Below are 19,726 nucleotides of genomic sequence, written 5' to 3' on the forward strand. Positions count from 1 at the left end.
AGAAACCAGCCAATCTTTTATTTGAAGCAAATAAAGCAACGAGATTTTGAAAACCAACAGTGGAGCAGCAGCACTGTGCAATCATAATTTTTATTGGCGCGTCGTCCCATCCGGGAAGCTGCAGTTCAGCATCAGCAGGTTCCTCTCCGCATCCCGCGACCATTGTGGAACTGGAAGCATCCCGCGGGGCCATTCGCAGCCCGCAGATCGCCACGTGTTGCCATCCCGTGAATCTTTGTCCACGGCGGAACAACACGTGTGCGGTCGTCTCTATAAGTAGCTCCGCCTCCAATTTTGTCCGCCGCAAGAGAAACAGAGAGAGATCGAGATCGCCCGCTTCTCCATTTTTGTCCGCCATTTTGTTCTCTTCCGTTGGGTTCCCTCCAATTTCAATTTCCACTGCCCGGACGACGGACGTACAACGAGATGCAGCCGCACGAGCGTCGAGCGGCGCCGGGCCGCCGGATGCTGGCGCTGCCGGCGGTGTGCCCGTGCGAGGCAATTCAGCCGGGCCCGCTGCTGGCATCTCTCCTCACCCTCGTAGCCGACGTCTCCGGCCGCGACGCCTCCGCGTTCCCCGCCCTCCGTCGAGGCGCCGGCGACGCCGTGCGCATCGCCGGCGTCCTCCTCGCGTTCCTCGAGGAGATCAGCGAGTCTGCCGCGCTTCCCGTTGCAGCGGTGCTCGGCCTGTCCGAGCTGCACGTGGCGACGCAGAAGCTCCGGTTCCTGCTCGCGGACTGCGCGAGGAAAGGGGCGAGGCTGTGGGTGCTGATGAACGCCGAGCTGGTCGCCTCCGAGCTCCGCTTCGTCCTCGGCTCCGTGGCCACGGCCATGGACGTGCTCCCAGCGGACGTGGCCGCGGCGTCCGTCGAAGCCGAGGAGCTCGCAAGGCTCGTGTCCGAGCAGGCCTGGTGCGCGGCCAGGGTGCGTCCGGACGCCGACGACGCGCGCGCGGCCTGGAGCGTGCGGTCGATGCTGGCGCAGTTCAAGGGCGGCGCGACGCCGGACGCCGAGGACGCGCGGATGGTGCTGGGCCGCGTCGGGATCACGAGCTGGTGGCTCTGCGCCGAGGAGGCGGCTTTCCTGGAGGCGGAGCTCATGGAGCGGCTGGAGGATGGCCGCGAGGACGACAACGACCTCGTCCTCATCAGCGGCCTCATGGCGTTCCTCGTCTACTGCCGCGTCGTCCTCTTCGACCGCGTGGATTCCAAGAACGCGCCGGCTGCTGCGAGCCAGGATTCGCCGGCTGCTGCCAGCTGCGGCGCGACGTGGACGGGCAGCCAGGACGCGCTGCTGTGCCCGATCACCCTGGAGCTGATGAGCGACCCGGTGACGGTGTCCACGGGGCAGACGTACGACCGCGCGTCCATCAAACGGTGGGTCAAGAGCGGGTGCCGGACGTGCCCCGTGACCGGCGAGAGGCTCCGCAGCGCCGAGCTCGTGCCGAACCTCGCCGCGCGCGGCATCATCGAGCAGCTCCTCCTCAGCCGCAACGCGCTCCACGAGCCGCCGAGCAACAAGCACCGGAACGCGGTCGACAAGACGGTGGCCGCGTTCGGCCCTGCCGCGGCCGGCGGGGTGCGCCTCGCAGCCGCGTTCCTCGTCTCCAGGCTCTCCCGTGGCAATGGCACGAGCACAACAACGGAGGAGCAGAGGAAGGCGACGCAGGAGGTCCGGAAGCTGGCGAAGCGCAACGTGTTCCACCGGGCCTGCCTCGTGGACGCCGGCGCCGTTCCCTGGCTGCTCCACCTGCTGTCCTCGCCGGACGCGTCCGTGCAGGAGAACGCCGTGGCGAGCCTGCTGAACCTGTCCAAGCACCCGGCCGGGCGGGCCGCGTTGGTGGAGGCCGGCGGGCTGGGCCTGGTCGTGGACGCCGTCAACGTGGCCGCCAAGGCTGAGGCGCGGCAGAACGCGGCGGCAGTCCTCTTCTACCTCTCCTCCAACGGCAGCGAGAACTACTGCCAGGAGATCAGCCGCATCCCGGAGGCCATCCCTACATTAGTCTGCCTCATGCGGGAAGGCGCCTACCGCGGGCGCAAGAACGCGCTCGTGAGCCTCTACGGCGTGCTCCAGAACAGCAGCAATAATAGCCAGAGAAGCAGCGTCAGCGTTGGCAAGGCGGTGTCGGCCGGCGCCGTGGGCGTTCTCGCGGGCCTCGTCCTCTCCGGCTCCGGCGACCGCGAAGACCTGGCCAGCGACGCCGTGGCGCTGCTGGCGAGGATCGCCGAGCAGCCGGCGGGCGCGAGTGCCGTGCTGGCGATCCCGGAGCTCGTGGAGGGACTCGTGGGCTTCCTGGGCGCGTGCGCGTCGAGGTCGGGGAAGGACCACTGCGTGGCGCTGCTGGCCTCGCTGTGCCGGCACGGAGGGGACGGCGTCGTGGCCCTGATGGGGAAGATGCCGGCGCTGATGCCGGCGCTTTACGCGCTCGTCGCTGAGGGCGGCGGTGTCGGGGCCAAGAGGGCGAGGTGGCTCGTCAACGAGATCCACCGGGTGTACGACCAGCGTCAGCTGCCGGCGGTCGCGCAGCCGGCCGGTGACCGTGCCATTCGCGTCCAGCACACGAACTTTGTGTCCTAAGAACATAAGGTGTACATTTGATTCCTGTAAATTGGGTTATTTTGGCGGCCTAGCTCGTATTTTAGAAGAGCGCAAGGACGGGTTTTCATACTACGACCGTGTGAGACATACAACCGGATACACACGGTGGTGTGAGTATGCCATGTATGTATGTGTATATAGTTGAACATAGAACGATGATGTGAAAGTGGTTTCCAAAACTTGTTTAATTGTCCTGCTCTTGTAGTACATATAAGAGAGTGTCATATAAACAAGGCTGCAGAACTGCAGTCCACGTGGTTTGTGCCGACTTTGAATACACAAAGATCGAACTCGTCTTCACGCAGCGAGAGATATTGGTGATTGCAAATTTCATATATCCAATTGCAGAAATGCGTATGTTGCTACCTTGAGTGATTTATTTGGAACTGACGCTACTTGTGGTCTGCAACTCGTGAGTGGTAGCGAAGCATGTTACTTCTTCTTAATTAATGAGGCGAGGCAAATCTTTTGCCTCCGTTTCGAAAGAAAAAAAGTTACTGGGTTAGTACATTACAGTCTTTCCTTTGCAGAAAAGATATGTCATTCATTCGCTTGATCGTATCTTGCTTTTGCTTCTGTAGCTAAACAGGTGGTTCCTTTACTTCCTCTGTCATTCTGTTGTCTGAAGATGCAAGAAAATCGTCTTGTTCTGGATAGCTGGAGCAACATCTACAAAATCGGGAATGCTGAAGCGCGCACGGCTGAAAGATGACCTCTCCGCGACCTGTTCGATCGGCTGGCACGTCGTTTTGTGCGTGATTGACCCGCATGGCTCTCACGGCGGGAGACCGAATCGCGCGCGGACGTCACGCCACTGCCGGTTGCTTTCCAGCAGTACTTGGCATATTACGTTTGAACTTTGAACAAGCGGTGCCGAAATAGCTGGAGTAACCTTCATACGTTGAGTTAGAGTTTATTAAGTTAGTTAGATTAATTAAGTCGTTTGTACCTGCAAAAGCAAATTAGCCCGTCTAGCTCAGTTGGTAGAGCGCAAGGCTCTTAACCTTGTGGTCGTGGGTTCGAGCCCCACGGTGGGCGTTTAATTCGTTTTTATTTTTTTCATCTTGTTCTCAGCTTATGCTTGCTTAGTCGTTCTGCGGTTCTCGTTGCTATTTCACCCCCTGTTTAATTCCCTGTTAATTGAGTGATATATTCAGGTAGCCAAAATTTCGAAAAAACCGAAGCACAAACATTCAGTGTAACTTTAGCTCTGACAGAAAAAATGCAGTTTGATCAAGTGTTAGCAGACAAAATCTGGTCTCGACTAAATTCCTGTGGAAGATCAAAGTATTCTGATGATAAGGTAGTAGCCATCTCTTGGCCTAATCCCTAACCCACCGATCCGTCAGTCGTTTGTGGCTCTACATTTTTTGAGAAATATATTCCGGTGCCAAAAATTTCGAGAAGTCCTAAGCACAACAGCTATGACAGACAAGGGTTGAAAACGGCAACAAGAGAAAACTACTCCCAAAGGCGTAGATAATAACCCCATAACAAATACGCATTTGTCAGCAAAATATGGCAATGTAGTAGTAACATTTAGTACTATTCTTTTAGCAATACAGCTCGGTGAAATCACACTTCTATAGGTAGGGTAAGCAGAAAATAAAAATTACAAAGACTTCATTCTCACTAAACCCTTACGAGTATGTTCCTTAATAAAGAGTTTATTCAGTAATCCCAGTTCCATGACTCAATTCCATATGCCCCTGAGGCTTAGTGGTGCCGGTGGGTATTGCAGCGATCAAGAACCTCGCATCAAGCTCTTGGGAGAAGTTGGATGTGAAACCCACCGGGAAACTGTAGTCCAGGGGCAAGTACCATGGTTCCTCCCTTGATAGCTTTCCATCTGCAGGACAAGTTTAAGTCATCATCTCTGTACAAATATTTTCATAAACAAAAAGGTATGTCTACAACCCACGAGGCAAAAGTGCTCATGTCCTGTGTTTTGTATTTCTTCGATTTACTATAGCTGTGGAGGAAACTAGCCACTCACTAATTGAGTTGGCAGCCTCTGACATTTTTTTCATTTTTTTACCTTTGATATTTTTACTCCATGCTTATTAACACTTCAAGGGCAAGAAAGAGCACTTCACCTGTATTTAGTAACTAAGCAATGAAGGAAGATAGCCATTTGCAGCTTAGCAAAGTCAGCACCAACACATAACCGCAGACCGCCTCCAAAGGCCATAAATTCCTTGGAGGCGCCACCAACTGGTTCTGCAGTATCCTGTACACAAAGTTTTTAGCTTACAGGTTTCGGAGAGACATAGTTCTTGCAGTAGCCCAATTCATATTACTGCCTAGAAGTCCCCTTTTAGGGGTATGTTACTATTTCAGCCTTCGATTCTCCTACATTTTTCTTGTCAAAACACTGTCATATAATGTTCCATTCCTAAATACGGAGAGTTTTTTTCAATAATGTTAAACTTCACTTAGCTAGGATATGATACTATTGACAGTGAACTACTTTTACTTTCTCGGGAAGCTCTTGAGCTCTGCATTTTGAATTTCTCTTTTTGAGGAGTGAGAGGAATTTTCCTATGAAATTTTACAAACCTTCCACCTCCAAGGATTGAACGCATTGGGATCCTTGTAAACTGTCGGATCGAAGTGAACACTAGAAGGACTAACCATGACCTTTGATCCTTTTGGGATAGTGTAACCTGCATGAATAACGGTGACATATTTAGTACTCCTGGTAATTAGTAACACACAGTTTAGTCGATTAATTAAAAATAATTGTGCGTGTCTCTCTCTAAATCTGACTGTGGTTAATCACTTCTAAATGTCTCCGTTTCTTTAGAAAATCCTTCTTACCTTTTATATGAACATCCTCTTTGGCTTTTCTAAACATCACGGGGGCGATGTTACCCAGCCTTAATGCTTCGTGTATAACTTACAAATAACAATGAAGCAGATGAATACACATTGTATAAAGTCCTTATGGCTCTAGGTTTACATGTGCACACGGGGGGGTGATTGGTGCCATTAAAAAAAACAGGATCAAGTGAGACATATACATGAGATGTAAATTTCATGGACTTGTATTCCTCCCATGTGATTTCAGAGTCCGGATCCGCCCTTCTTTTCCGGATGTTGTCGTGCTCCTCCTGCAACCAGCAAACTAATTTTAATCCACTTTTCCATGCATTTTAGCTTGAAAAAAAAGCTTTTTGTTACATTCAAAATGAAAACCATCCAAGTGTCTCCACTTTACTTACTGTTAGTTCCTGCAGGGCCTTGGGATCGTCGGTCAGGAACCTGAGTGCTGCAGTTATCCCGGACGACGTGGTCTCGAAGCCGGCGAAGAGCAGCAAGAAGAGCAAATCCAAAGCAACTCTCTCGTTCATCAAATGTTCCTCCTCCTTTAAATCCTCTATCAGGAGATCAATAAAGTCAGTGCTCTCCCGACGTGGTGCCTTCTTCCTCTCCTCGAGCAATTCCCTTAAAACTCTCATTACATTCTTCCGTCCCTGGAGAATAATATGTGTAATACTAATACGTGTATCCTTCAAAAACTGAGTGTGTATACAGTTCTTAATTACCTGCATGCATTTGTAGAATGCAGTGCCAGGAATGTATAGAGGGAATGCTAGTAGTCCCCGAAGAAACGCATCGAATTGCTTCCACAGCTTCCCGTCTGAGTTTGATGAGTCGTAGCTGATTAACCTCTTCGCCGTAACGCTGAATATCATCTGCAACAAGGCATAACGCTCTGTAAAATCAGACTCCCAAGTTCAGTACCATGCATCCATAGGGAAATTAATTTATATGTGGCTTACACTTGAGGTGGCCTCTTTGGCTTCGATGCTGGGCTGATCGAGCCAGGAGAGCAGGCTGGCCTGGGCCGTCCGCTGCACGTCCTGGAGCAGGACGAGCCTGAGGTTCTCAGGGCCGAAGAGGCGAAGGACCAGAGTCCTGAGGTGCTTGTGGAAAGAGCCCAGCGTCGCGATGATGCAGTCGGCTCCCAGGATTCTCATGAGCGACTCCGGGTACCAGATCTGGAACAGCTTCTCTTCTTGCTGGAACACCAGGTTGTTCAGCTCTTGGTCTAGGGACACGATCAGGTCTTCGCCCAGCAGGTTCGTCCTGAAGATTGGGCCGTACCTGAAAATTCAGCCGTTCGACAACGTTTAGTGCTATATATAGTAAACCTTTTTGAACAATTGTGTCATCAACCTTTTCGATTCTTTTCTAGACAACATCTACTGTACATGATTTTTCATTCAAATTTTGACAAACTTGCGACATTTTTTGTTGGACGGAGAGAGTACATGATTTTTCTTTCACATATCGTTGTTCATGTGTTTGGTACTTTCCACTATTTTGGATTGCGTGTCATGCAGAGAGCTCGTCAAGTGTTGAACTGACGAGATCTTTCACATCAGCATCGACTTGGTAATGACGTTAATTAAGAATCAGTAACTAAATTAAGCTCGAATTTTTTTTTTGTTTTGAAAACGTATGTACCTGTCCAGACGTCGCTTCAAGAATGGGAGCAGCTCCAGCGATGCGCTCCCGGCGAAGAACTGGAACGACTCGCCAATGAAGGGGAAACCCCTCGACCCCGGCGGCAGCAGCAGCCTCGCCCCTGTTGCCTTGCATGGGCGCCTACCGCTGTTCCATCTAAACGCCATATGAATCATCAGCAAGGCCACCACCAGAGCAAAACAAAGCATTATGGCCACAGGTACGCTCCCCGCCGGCATTCTCAATGCGTGCTCAACGGGCATTCTCACGGTTTTAGCTCCTAGGACGGGGCGTAATATATGTAGTGTGCTGCGCTCTGCTTTATATAGACACCTCTGCAAGCTTTGCAAACCCAGGCCTTAGATCGGGAGAGATATTTGGATTTGGACATGCTTTGCATGCGAGGACGATGGCATACTGTGTACGGCGGCCGGGTCGGGTGGTGGCCAATGCATTTGGACCCGGCTGCTACGGCTCCCAGTTGCATGCCACGTTAATTGCACGCTGGAATTTCCAGACCCCTTCTTTACGCCACAGCGCGTGCAAAATGCGTGAGAGTGACTCGTTCCCTTTTATCCTCTTTTTGGAAGATCTTATGTTTCTTTATCCGGCAATATATATGTGCGCATAGACACAGACATCCGCAATAATAAGTTAGTATTGACTCCTTACCGTCATCGAGAATCGACGTTAAATTACACAAGTATAATTGGTCATGTTTTTTAAACTGACTCTAAATAATTTTTTAGCATTAAATGTAATGTTGTAAAATGGTAAAAATGCTGATTCTTGGTCGATTCTTGTCTTAAAAACTCTGTCTCTTCATGAGGAATCAGATTAATTATCTCTCTTGTTTCTCTTTTTTCACATCAGCTAATTCTAAATAAGAGTCGAATGCCTAACTTGTCATATGCTTCATGATTCCCGTGGGCCTCGATCCAAAAGCAACGAGCAATGGATCGGTCTTCGAGGTGACACACACATATAAAATTAGACTAAAGAAGTAACTAGTGTTTTCTTTGGGAAGATAATGATCTCATAGCACACATGCATGAGATGCCAGTTTTAAGTGAGCCTGGATCTAGCTTCAAATTAATTAATAAGCATTTTCGATTTACCGAATGTTTATTTCTACATCTATAGCAATATAAAAAACATTGCATTAGAATGAAATAATATGAGCCGCTTTTTTTAATCCTAACTTCATAGTTATCTATATAGGCATTGCTTATATACTGCCTTAATCTCAGTCATGCTTTTGGTGGCGTTCCAGTAAATTTTTTGTGAAAACCATTGTAAAAAAGTTTAAAAAATCCAAAATTTCATATGTTAGGGAAGTTACAATCTGGATGTGTGTAAAAACTTCAAGTCCAAAATCAATTCTGTCCAGTGGCACAGTAATTCTTCATTGTTTGACACTATTCATTCTCTTTTTAATTTCTTCTCAATGCAATTGAGTTTTGACTTTGTCTAGATACATCCAAATTTTAAACAAATTTCAGACATCTCTTTTTATTGACGGAGGTAGTAGTATATTAGCAGAAGGCTCATGGTTGCAATTCATACACAGTAGAGCAAGAACCAGGTCACTAGCTCAGTGCCTGCAAATACCACAACGTATTACATTACAGGTCGATCTAGCCAGATTCGCTGAGCCATCTGATACTCCTTGTAGTAGTGTAGACGGTGCACCAACCAGACAGAGATTCACTTGAGTTGAACTCAAACTTGCAGCCACAGACGCGCCGTTTCTAGGGTAAGGGATGTGTTGATATGTTCGACAGCGAGCTTCAGACCAAACAGGCACACCCTAGCGTGGACCTCCTCTGGCTCGGAGCATCGCATTACAGCTTTCCCCCTTTGGAGCCGGCCACATTTTTACACAGCAGAGTAGATCCTAGGTAAGGCATTTTGGAGTAGGTTGGTTCAGGGTCCAGTCAGCTGTTTCTTCCTCAGATTGGCCATCTGTCCTCTGCGCTGCAAGCAAACACTCGTGGTACCTTTGCATTGCCAGATCAGATCAGATGACATATTTTCCTGCCACCATCGCTTTGTTCCATGATTGCTGCCGCCTCCGACGCTGTTTCCCATTGCTTCAGAGATAGCCACTCTGTATGCGCTTCTGAATTCTGGACGGGTTATGTAACCTCTTTTACTGAGTGTATGCGCTTCAGAAATCAGAAGATAGCTGCTCTTGATTTCTGCCGGCATCCTGATCTTTCCCGGCCAGTCTGCAAGTCTTTTGGCAAAACGCTCTTTGATCTGTTGAAATCTGCTTTGCTGTCCTTCGCTCTTCCCTCTGGTGCAGGTAAGCCTAGATACTTCTCCTCAAACGAAAATTGCATCACTTCCGAAATTCCTCTCATCTCTTGCTGACTTGCTGAGTCGTCAGTAGGAAGCATTCAACTGACCAAATAGTAAAGAAAATTAATTTGGACTTAAAAGCTGACCAATGCATCTTTGATATACAAGCATAGAGACTACTGTAGGTCTGTAGTTCGGAGTCTTTGGACCAATTTTTACTTAGTTTTGGGCTTCTTGCCTGCGTCCTCACCAATATTTTTTGGTTTGCATATCCTTTTTGTCCGGTCATCATTTTTCATTTTCGTGGAATCTCCATTGCTGGCCACTGGGGGATTTTGTCCTTTTGAAACTGCAATCATCGGCAATGACTGATGCAGTTGAAGGATATACGAACCAGAAAAATTATGATCCTCAGATTTCGGAGACCATTCCTAAAAAAATAACTTTCAGAGGCTAATTTTGCACGATTTCCCTTCCTGCAGGCTGTGTAGAGCTTTCAAAATACTTGGAGCACAATTGTGTGTCAATTTGTTTTGTTTTGACTCTAGTCCTTTCTATCTTTTGCAGTTTTAGGATTAACCTTTTTTTTACCAGAAGTCAAAGTAGTATGAAATTTATATTTAGACAACATTGGAACTTCTTAATCGAAACAAGAAGTATGCTACTAATACACACAGCTCAACACTGGAGCTTTTCCCAATAGTTTGACTTCCATGACGAGATCATATTATCGCAACATATAACACCTTCAGAAACATATACTTACAACAAGAGTAATATATAGTCATAACCCAAAACACTTGAAGACATAATATCGTCATAATGAACATAGTAATTTGTAGGGTGCAGAAAGGATGGAGGAGATGTCTTGATCTGGACATTTCATGTGTGGACCCATCACCGATCACTCATTCCAGAACCAGGAGGTCCAGTTGCCCAGCTGCACCTCCTCCTCGGTGACATTATGGACTAGCCCGGGGCCCAAGATAGCGTCCGGTAAGTGGAAGCTGCAACCCTCGTCGCTGACTGCGCCGCCGTCCTCCTCTTCCGATGAGAGAGCACCAACGCCATACTGCCCAGTGCAGCCATAATCCCTGGCGATATAGGCCGACTCACCGCTATGGTTGGTGACCTCGGCAATGTTGATCACCACAGGGCTGCTGCTGTCGTTGGTGCCACTGCTGAGGATGTCTTCTTTGAGCTGCTGGGCCGGCACTGTTGCAGTCGCTCCCACAGTGTGATCGTCTGGCTGATCAACCTCTTGCGCCATGGTGGCAGTTGCTGATGGTGATGTCTCATTTCCTTCCAGCTTGTCCGTCAGTGAGATCACCTGTTACAACATGCATAATAGTGAGTTTGTGACCAACATGGCAAGTGGCAACACACACAAATTGTAGTGTTAATTGTCACTATAAAGCCACAGATCATTGCAGCAGCATGATTTATTGTCGCGATAAAAATTGTCACAGCAACCTATTACAACGGATCTATTTGTTACGAATAGTATCACCCGAACGATTCTGAACCTAATGTGACAATACAAATCATTGCAAAATGCATGTTCTATGGTGCGATCAATTATTTAGCTGGCACTGTGATCTGATCCCATCCACTAGGTTGGTACACTCATGATCTGGGTGCATGTGTCATGCATGTGTACATCTATGACACAGCATGTGACTCTAATGTACTAGAGGTATTACAGAAGCACAGCCGCACAGGCACTCATTAGCTAGATCTGCCAGTGAGATAATAAACCAAACATAAACTTAATGAAAAAGGTATCTGGAACAAAATCCCCTTTAAGTAGTGTGTATAAGACAGAGCCCCAAGTGCACTGGTGCATTTTCCAGATATTACTCATACTACTGGTAGGTGCTAGCAAGTTGGATGCGAGGCATCAATGTAGAATATGCTTGCGTTAAAGATATATTGTCAATTTTGGTGATTCTGTTTCAAGGATAAAAAAACGTCAAAAGTTAACTAGGTTTTCAACTATGCAAGAATCAACCTGAAGTGATAAAAATCACGCCTTGAGAGGTACCGATGCTCGAAGTTTCCCAAGAACACTCATATTTGAAGTTTATTTATTCCCCTAGTTGAATCTGCATTTTCTGCCATGTAATGTTTTGGTACGCACATGAAAGCACTGCTTTTGTAGTTAAGTTGCGCATTTAATTGAGGTTGTATGAATTTTACTTCCATGCTAACTACCTAACCATTCATGCAACAGTAAGTACTTGCATTACATGAGATGATTCTTACGCTTGGTGATGTGGGTATATTCTCTCTTTAAACACATGTTTAAGAGGATCTCTTATTGTTGACATATTAGACATTTGACTATCCCCAAAAGTGAGTTTAGTTGAGTGCAAAGGGGCTGAGTAAAAATGATACTGAATGTTTCGTGATTTGGGAAAAAAATCAAATTAATAAAGCTTATGTCAATGTTCTACAGGCTACAGCTAACTAACAACAGAATGTCAGACGAGCAAACCTCACGTAAGCAATGAGTAATGCTATCATAGATAGTAGTTCCAACACCCTACATGCTAGAACAGAATCACATCATAGAGCATAATAGCCTCCTTTTCCCTTGCAACGAAAGATATTAGCCATGTATTAACTCGGTTATCAATCTTGGGATGACTCGAGTTACTAAAGTAACGAACGGACACTAGAAAAAGCTAGGTGGAACATTCTTGAGGTTAGGTGTGTAAAATCCACCAATTAAGGTTAAGTGTGTATTATCCATGTTGTAGCTGTGCTCCACAAATTGCCAAGGCTTGCACTAAGGCTTAAGTGCCTCGCATTAAGGAATTTGTCCCGATTTCTAGAGTTTCCCATGAAATTCCTTAAAGTCATCAGGTGCGTGTATATGAACACTAGTGTATCATGAATACCAACAAGCCCATCGGAGTCCGTGATATCAGCTAACTAACCAGCGATCGAAACAAATCAAATATGCCGTAAATAATTCACAAAGTAGATCGATTCAGGAGGTCATTGATCTCTATCAGTTAAGTTACCTGAGCCCGGAGGCGGTCATTATCGGAGAGGAGGCCGTGGTGGTCGGCGGCGAGCGCGTCGTACGCAGCCTTGAGGCGGTCGAAGTCCTGCTCGAGCTGCTTGTTCTTCCACCTCGCGCGGCGGTTCTGGAACCACACGGCCACCTGCCGCGGCGCCATCCCCAGCCGCCGCGCCAGCTCGGTCTTCCGCTCCGGCTCGAGCTTGTTCTCCTCCCCGAAGCTCCTCTCCAGCATCTGCACCTGCTCGGCCGTCAGGCGGCGCTTCTTCTCCTGCGCCTGCTCGTCGTAGTACTCCTCCTCCAGGAGCTCCTCGTGCGTCGTGAAGAAGGGGCGCTTGTTGCTAACAACCCGCTCGTCATCCATGCCCGGAACACCTGCACGCGCAAAGGATTTGAAGCTGTGAGACATGAATCGCGAGAACTAGTACAGATCCAGACCTCGGCCAAGGCTAGTCAACTCGTTTCACCTCGGAAGAAACCGCCGGTGTTGCTGGCGCCGCCGAAGAGCAGCATCTGCGCGCGGCCGCCGCCAGGGGCAGCCATCCGCGCCAAGCCGGAATCGAACACGACGCGTCCGGGATCCATCCTATTCTCCCCCTCCTCCTCCTCGTCCTTCTCGAAGAATCCAAACAAAACCAAACCTAATGAAATCCGTGCACGCAGGCGCGCACTTCGCCGGCTACCTGTGCGCAGCAGCAGCAGCCTCCGCCACGGAGAGGCGAGGTGGGTGGCTCAGAAGGAGGTGGAGAGCTTATGGCGGAAGAAGCTGGTGCTCCACAGCATGCGCGTAGACGTCTTCATGGGGTACAGCGAGAACCCCATGCCACCGCCGCAGGGCAGGGGGACGGGATTTTCGCCGGCGGGCTGCTCCTTACCGGCGGCAGGACGGGGAAGGCCAGGGACCGAAACGCAAATAGCGTTCTTCCCAGTGGTATGCAGAGGACAGAAAGCACGATGGTAGACGCAGCGCCTGCTGTTATTTTCTCGTTTCTTGAGGATCTTTTTGCGACTTTGTGAATGCTGTGGCTAAAGTTTAGGAGCTTGAAGGAGAGAGGGTGGACTTATATTGGCTCCAAGAGGGAGAAGGCGACACGTGTTGTGTGGATTGACGAGAACGCCCTTGGTTACGGAGGTTGTTTTGTAACCTAATTGGGGATTAGGGTTTGTTAATTGAAGTCACGAGACGTGGCGAGGGAGATCTATGACACTGGTGCTACTTAGCGTTGATCGCGGATCCAAAACATTGTGTAAACGAGGTCTAAGCGAGGGCAATTACGTTGAATCCATGCTTCAATATCTCTTTGATTAAAGAAAAATGGAAACAGTCCCGGAACGCGATAAGATAATAGTTCGCACTGTGCAGTGTGGACCAGTATCAAATATCTGGTGCTACCATTATCTTTAGGCTGCCGGCTTATACTCTACAAGTATATGATGTCAGCAAATTTTGAGATATAATTTGGTGTACACTGTAGGAGGACAAAAAAAAAGATAATTTCGGCTAAATACATACTGAGAATGAGATAGAGAGAAGCAAAACATTTTGAGTGACGGACCTGATCAAACCCGACCATCTCCCTTGACTGACGTTATCACTAGTCCATGTCGTTTTGGGCGGCGGTGTTCACAATTCAAGGTGGCGTGTGATGGTGTAGGGGTAACTCTTTTTGTTGTAGCCGTATCCTATTTTTGTTGTATTCTAGAAAAAAAATTATGCACTAACCATTTCACTGAAAACTCAAACTGTTAGGGAACGACCACATCATGGTTGGCTGCATGGCCTCCTAGCTTTCAGGTTGGGTCAGATGCTACTAAAACCTTTATGATATCGTTGAGTGGCGCGATGGTCACGTAGCTGTAGTGGTTGTGGCACTTCAAGTGAAAAGGTTTGCCCAGTTTTGTTACTGTTGGTGAAGTTGTCGGCATTGTTGACCCTCACAAATCCGAGAGAAAACCTAGATATCTAGCTTGCCGGATTAGACAGCAGTAGCGTGCGTGTTCATCGTTGTTTCTTCTTTGGAGCCGTTGTTTTTGGAGCGATGCATGACTCATCTTGTTATCTTGTACGTAGCGGCGTCGGCAATAACAGGTTTGACATAATGATCGAGAACGGCGCTGGCTAGCTAGCTAGTGGTATTACTGTCTTTCACCAGCCATATACACAAACCCGGTAGCTTCGGTTTTGGCCTCTCTCTGCTAGCTGCAACGACAAGGACCGTTATGTTTGCAGGCAGAAGGTCGCGAACCCAAATGGATGGCCACAAATATGTGTCAACGCTGAGGCCGATCTTCGAAAGATACTTCTCTGTGTCTGGGTGGTTTTACAGTGATCTTGGTTGTGTGTCACTGATGAAAAAAGAGAGAGGAAAGCAAAGGTGAGCCGTGAGCATGAACACCTAGGGTGCACGTCAGCCGTCACGTTTGGCGGTGCGGATCCGGCATGGCGAGAGTCCCACCTGGTCGGCCATATTGTGCGTACGTGCCCCCAACTGAAACGTGGACCTTTGGCTTCCTGCTGCGACAAAGGCGAACGCTAGGATCGTGATCGTCGAAGGATCCCGTCGTCGTGAGGAACTCCGTGCGCCGCTAGCCGCCTAGCTAGGCCTTTCTCCACCAGGTCGCTAATCGTGTCTTTTGGTGATGATCGTGGCGTCAGGCTATCCATGCACCAAAATTAGGATTTTGTAGATCAGTACCTTGTTATGGCGCCATACCTGTCACAAGATTTCCTAAAAAAAAAAGAATGTCACATGAAGGAACGAATCGTGAATTCGTGATCCATATATTGTGACCGGTCGATGGTACCATCTCACACAAATCAGGGGCCAGCAAAGAGAATTATGTCGACAAATGTGTTCCTCGCGTTTCTAATCCCATGCGTGATTTTTATTCATTTTTATTTTATTTATTATTCTTGAATAATTATTTTGCAGTTCTGCTCTTTGAGATCATTAATTAGGCTGCGTTTGTCATTGCGGTGGATTATCGTAATCCCGTTTTTTCATCCGCATACGGCTATTTTCATGTTTGGCTAACTACTTTTCGCTACTTTCGTGTGTATTTTTTCCACGACAAATTCTAAAATAAGTTCATCACGCGCAACACAGTTCAACAATGCCAAACTGAGCCTTAGATGTGTTTGTAGAAAACTAAGTACAACCCGCAGACCAGCCTGTCACTTGAAAGGTGAAAATATTCCTTGGCAAGACACACAAAAGAGTTTGTAAACCTTTATGATTCGATCCTCGTGGAGTGCAGAGAATTAGGTATAATCAGTCCGCTGACATATAAAAACAACAGCTCGATTGTCGTTAAGTTTTCTGTACTTATCTTTGAACAAATATATAGTACGGAGTAAGCCCTGCACGAAAATAAACCCATTTATAGCCGGTTAAGCCAAATTAATTTATATACCAAAATTAATTATAGCAGACAAGAAGAGTAAAAACGTTAGCAGTTAGCTCACATTTGTTTTTCAATACCAAAACTTTCCTGAAAAATACCATCCTTCTAAACAGTCTTTAGAATTAGGTGGTGGAAAAAATCATACCAACTCCGGGATGCTGCCTAGTGCCTACGATACCCCTGATTTTGCCATCTGAAAACTTGTTCTAGTTGAACCAAAGGCTACTCACACGTGCAAACCATAGCTACTCACAGGTCTGAATTTACCATTTTACTAGCAGAAGAATCAGATTGAACAATTCGAGTTACCTATAGAACTAGTATTTGGATACTGCAAATCTGTCCCTGTCTGTCATCCCCAGCTGGTTGGTTCAGAGGACCAGGTGCAGCGCCTGTAGACGCCAATTCCAAACGGGCAAGGAACCCTGACGCCATCGGCACGCGCAGACAGCGATTTCCCGATTTGCAACAACTCCCGGCTTCCCAGCTCCAACTAACTTCCATGGCTCCATACGCTTCACGTACTGTGGTTCTAGTTTCCTTCGTTGGAATGGAGCGTCCGAGCATATTTGTGCCACCGTCAAACTGATGATGCCGTGTTTAGATTTTAGACGGGAATTTGTTCAAAAAACATTGTTTCTTCGGTTACGTGCATCTTATATTACTGAGAGTTTCTTTGTAAGTTGCTAAGAGAAATGTGTGCTAGCACGGAACTTAGCCATGGAAGCAAAACTCTAGCAAGGGTTTCTCATCCATGCTGCCCTGACCATCACCGGAACAACTCCTCCGATCTTTCTCGTCTTCCTATCTTCAGGGTCTTCATCGACGTCGTGAGATAGGAGGATCTGTCTCCGTCCATGAGTCCTCATCTTTTTTTGGATTAGGTTTTATGATCGGTTTTCAGATTCGCCTCAGTTCAATGTTCCTTTTGACATAGCGAAGAGTTCAACATGGTTACTTTCCTCAATTTTTGTTGTTAAGGGTTGTCTGTGATGCTGGAGTTGTTTAGTGAAGTACTTTTTTCTTGCGGGTGTTTAGTGAAGTACTAGTTCTTTTGCAAAAAGAAAAAAGAAAGAAAGAGAAAAATCAGTGTTTCCCTAGATGCTCCTCAAATTGGAATTTTTTTTTTGTCTGAGACAAGGGCAGGAGTTCAGCCAAATCAATATAAGAGGAAAAAGAGTACTTCGTATATCCGATTAAGTTCCTAATTGGGATTTAGCAAACGGGAAATTGAGTTAAGTAAAGTTTGCTGCGTTTTCTCTATGCAGAAGGTTAGAAAGTTTGGCAACCTTTTTGGGGGGCGAGTCCGCGAGTGTACGATAAATAGTGACGAATAAAGTTGAGACGTGGCTGGAAATGGGAGGAGGAATCATGCGAATATAGACTTTTCAGGGTGCTGCAGCTGGCAATCTAGAGATTTGGATGAGGGGAATCAGGAATTGATTCGCTTATTCTGACGAGCCATCGGATCGAATCAGAAACCTAGTGAAATGCTTGACAGAATTTGAAAGTTCAGTATTGATTCTCAGCAACCTCAGTTACGTGCAGTTAGAAGTATAAATTTGTGTTTCGTATAATACCGAAAACTAGAGAAATTGTTTTCTTAAGTCTTGTCAAGAGGAAAAGAAACCTAGAACAATCTAATACGCAAAGTATGGATAAGGTGAGTTAAATATTGTGCACTGCCCATAAATTTTAAGCAAATCTTCCGACTAACATCTCCAAATCAATTTTAACAAAACAGACCTCGGGACGAAACTATTTCACACAATGAACTCGACGTGAAACTATTTCACAGATCTAATCTTTTTACTCAGCGTCCGACTGCGCGGCGCTATCCTCCATTGCTCGGCGCCTCTCCGCAAGGCGCTATCCCTCTACCAGCGTGGCCAGTCTAAGCCCCACACACGGTTGTGTAGCGTCTGAGGCATGGGCGCTATACCCGTTGGCTTCACGCCTGAGTGATCGGCGTTATGGTCTCAAATCTGCGAGTGACCATACCCGTTAGAGTTCTTCGGAATGGCGGAAGACGAGGGATACAGAAGATTAACCCTTGGGTCTGCGAGGCGAGCCCGGTGGCCGTGACGTGCAAGGCCGACGCCGAGGTGCACCGCCCCAACCTGCTCGCCCAGCGCCACCTCCGCGTCCCCATCTCCCCCATCCTCGGCTTCCACGGCGGCGCCATGCGGGCGCCCGAGCTGGAGGAGGAGGAGGCGCTGACGAATAACCTGCATGTGGAGGCAAGGGGGAGGAGGAGGAGGCGCTGCCAAGCCGCCGCCGCCTTCCAACTACGGCTCCTACACCAACTCCCTCGCGCACAGTGTTAGTTGCCCTGCCTTCGATCGAGACGAAACCGACCCTTTTGAGTTGATGAATCTTTCTAGGGCTCTTTGTCGGAGGCCGGCGTGGTGTCGGATCAGGCGGCAATCTGCGTTCCCGCCGTGAGCTTTGGCAGATGATAATGCCGTGTTCAAAGTATCACAGTCCATTAATGCAGCTCGATTCTTGGAATCCACATTGAAAGAGTTCAGAGCAGAATGGGTTGATAAGATTTCTACTGTCATTCTTAGGGCATTCGATGCTCGCTCTCGGGATTATCTGAGAAATAAGAGGCAGTGGCAGGAGCATTCAGAAGGACCGTCCAGGGCCGTAATAGAATCTTCAGGCTACATGCAAGGGCTAAGCTTGAAGATGGCCTAAAGTTCAGTAATGGTGGGCCACGGCGTAAGCTAGCAAGCACCCAAACAACCCCACCTTTACTTAACCAATCGATTAATTAGGACATGCATAAACGATCACTCATGATCGAATTAATTGACGGCCGCTGGGCTCGCCTCGCAGATTTGGGACCATAGCGCCCATAACTCTGGCATGAAGCTAGTGGGCATGGGGCCCGTGCCTCGGGCGCTACACAACCGATGTGTGGGGCCAAGGCAGGACACGCTGGCAGGGGATAGCGCCTCGCGGAGAGGTGCTGACCTATGGAGGATAGCGTCACACCGTTGGGCGCTGAGCAAAAAGGTTATATCTGTGAAATAGTTTCGCGTCGAGTTCATTGTGTGAAATAGTTTCGTTCCGAGATCTGTTTTGTCGAAATCGACCCAGTAAGATGCCCTTCCGTGTCTTGCTTTCGATGACATGAGGAACAGTAGTGCATCTTTTGATAAGCCTCTTTTCTTAGATTCTAACAAATGTCATAACCTTAGTCCCCCACTTGCTGTTTCCAGATTGCACCACCACCAGTAACATCAAAAAAATGATTCCACTGACCTTAAGTTTCTCCTCTTTTCTACCAGATATTGCTGCCCTTTTTATTTTGTTTAGTAAAGAAGAGCACCTACCTTTCTGTTATTAGCAGCTCACCCTGTTTCAACCCTGCTGAATGTTCAACATCTCGGTTGGAGTTGAGGTTGCATTTTCCAAATCTGGAAAAGATCTGACCTTGTCCTTGCATGATGTACATGGAGAAAATAATACAAATCTTTTGATCTGAGGTGACTATTTGATCATTTGTTTAAGTTATCTACGCAGCATATTTCTAAATGGTCGTTCAGTTGTCTGTCTGACCAAATGGCTCATTGCCACTGGACAAGATGGGGAAGTTGCAAAGGATAAAGAAAAGAAAACAGACTTGGATAAGAAATGCTCAGGTGCAAGGGAAAGAAGAGCTGAATAGCATGATGTGCAATGATAATTAATTGGCACAAGATGCACTTACATGGCTGCAACGACGCAATTTTCAGGGAGACTGGCGTGTGCACGGTTGACAATGCAAGTCAATTTGAGCTGCAATGTGTTATGATATTGAAAGCAACTTGCCATTGAAAAACGAAAACATAACCGACGGCACAAAATAAGAAAACTGATTGACCCACATCGCAGACCGGAAATGGCATATGGCCTCTGCTCTGGTTTTCC

The 19,726-nt window shown here is 47.7% G+C and overlaps 3 protein-coding genes and 1 non-coding gene across 6 annotated transcripts; 2 read left to right on the plus strand and 2 right to left on the minus strand.

Annotated features, from left to right (window-relative positions):
* The first annotated feature begins 313 nt into the window (after positions 1-313).
* LOC100822870 (U-box domain-containing protein 19) lies at positions 314-2,933 on the plus strand. The gene has a single exon (XM_014900339.2). The coding sequence runs from the start codon at positions 427-429 to the stop codon at positions 2,575-2,577; it is 2,151 nt and encodes a 716-aa protein (XP_014755825.1). The 5' UTR covers positions 314-426; the 3' UTR covers positions 2,578-2,933.
* Positions 2,934-3,563: 630 nt separating this feature from the next.
* On the plus strand, positions 3,564-3,636 carry TRNAK-CUU. Its single transcript has one exon. It is a non-coding gene; the product is annotated as a tRNA-Lys (tRNA).
* Positions 3,637-4,102: 466 nt separating this feature from the next.
* LOC100823178 (cytochrome P450 87A3) lies at positions 4,103-7,385 on the minus strand. Of its 3 annotated transcripts, none has more exons than XM_024461596.1 (8): positions 7,072-7,384; positions 6,384-6,708; positions 6,147-6,296; positions 5,823-6,074; positions 5,622-5,711; positions 5,158-5,264; positions 4,695-4,828; positions 4,103-4,447 (listed from the first exon to the last, which is right to left on the minus strand). In XM_024461596.1, exons 1-7 carry the CDS (start codon positions 7,332-7,334, stop codon positions 4,708-4,710), a joined length of 1,308 nt encoding a protein of 435 aa, XP_024317364.1. In that variant the 5' UTR covers positions 7,335-7,384; the 3' UTR covers positions 4,103-4,447; positions 4,695-4,707. The 3 variants fall into 3 exon arrangements, with proteins under 3 accessions (XP_024317364.1, XP_024317363.1, XP_024317365.1); XM_024461595.1 differs by lacking the exon at positions 4,695-4,828 and adding an exon at positions 5,419-5,497; XM_024461597.1 differs by lacking the exon at positions 4,695-4,828 and having other exon boundaries at positions 7,072-7,385.
* Positions 7,386-9,981: 2,596 nt separating this feature from the next.
* LOC100841656 (homeobox-leucine zipper protein HOX5) lies at positions 9,982-13,459 on the minus strand. The gene is made up of 3 exons (XM_010236823.3): positions 12,871-13,459; positions 12,405-12,778; positions 9,982-10,705 (listed from the first exon to the last, which is right to left on the minus strand). Exons 1-3 carry the CDS (start codon positions 12,986-12,988, stop codon positions 10,280-10,282), a joined length of 918 nt encoding a protein of 305 aa, XP_010235125.1. The 5' UTR covers positions 12,989-13,459; the 3' UTR covers positions 9,982-10,279.
* Positions 13,460-19,726: the final 6,267 nt, after the last annotated feature.

This window comes from Brachypodium distachyon, chromosome 3, assembly GCF_000005505.3.
Source record: "Brachypodium distachyon strain Bd21 chromosome 3, Brachypodium_distachyon_v3.0, whole genome shotgun sequence".
Lineage (NCBI taxonomy): Eukaryota > Viridiplantae > Streptophyta > Magnoliopsida > Poales > Poaceae > Brachypodium > Brachypodium distachyon.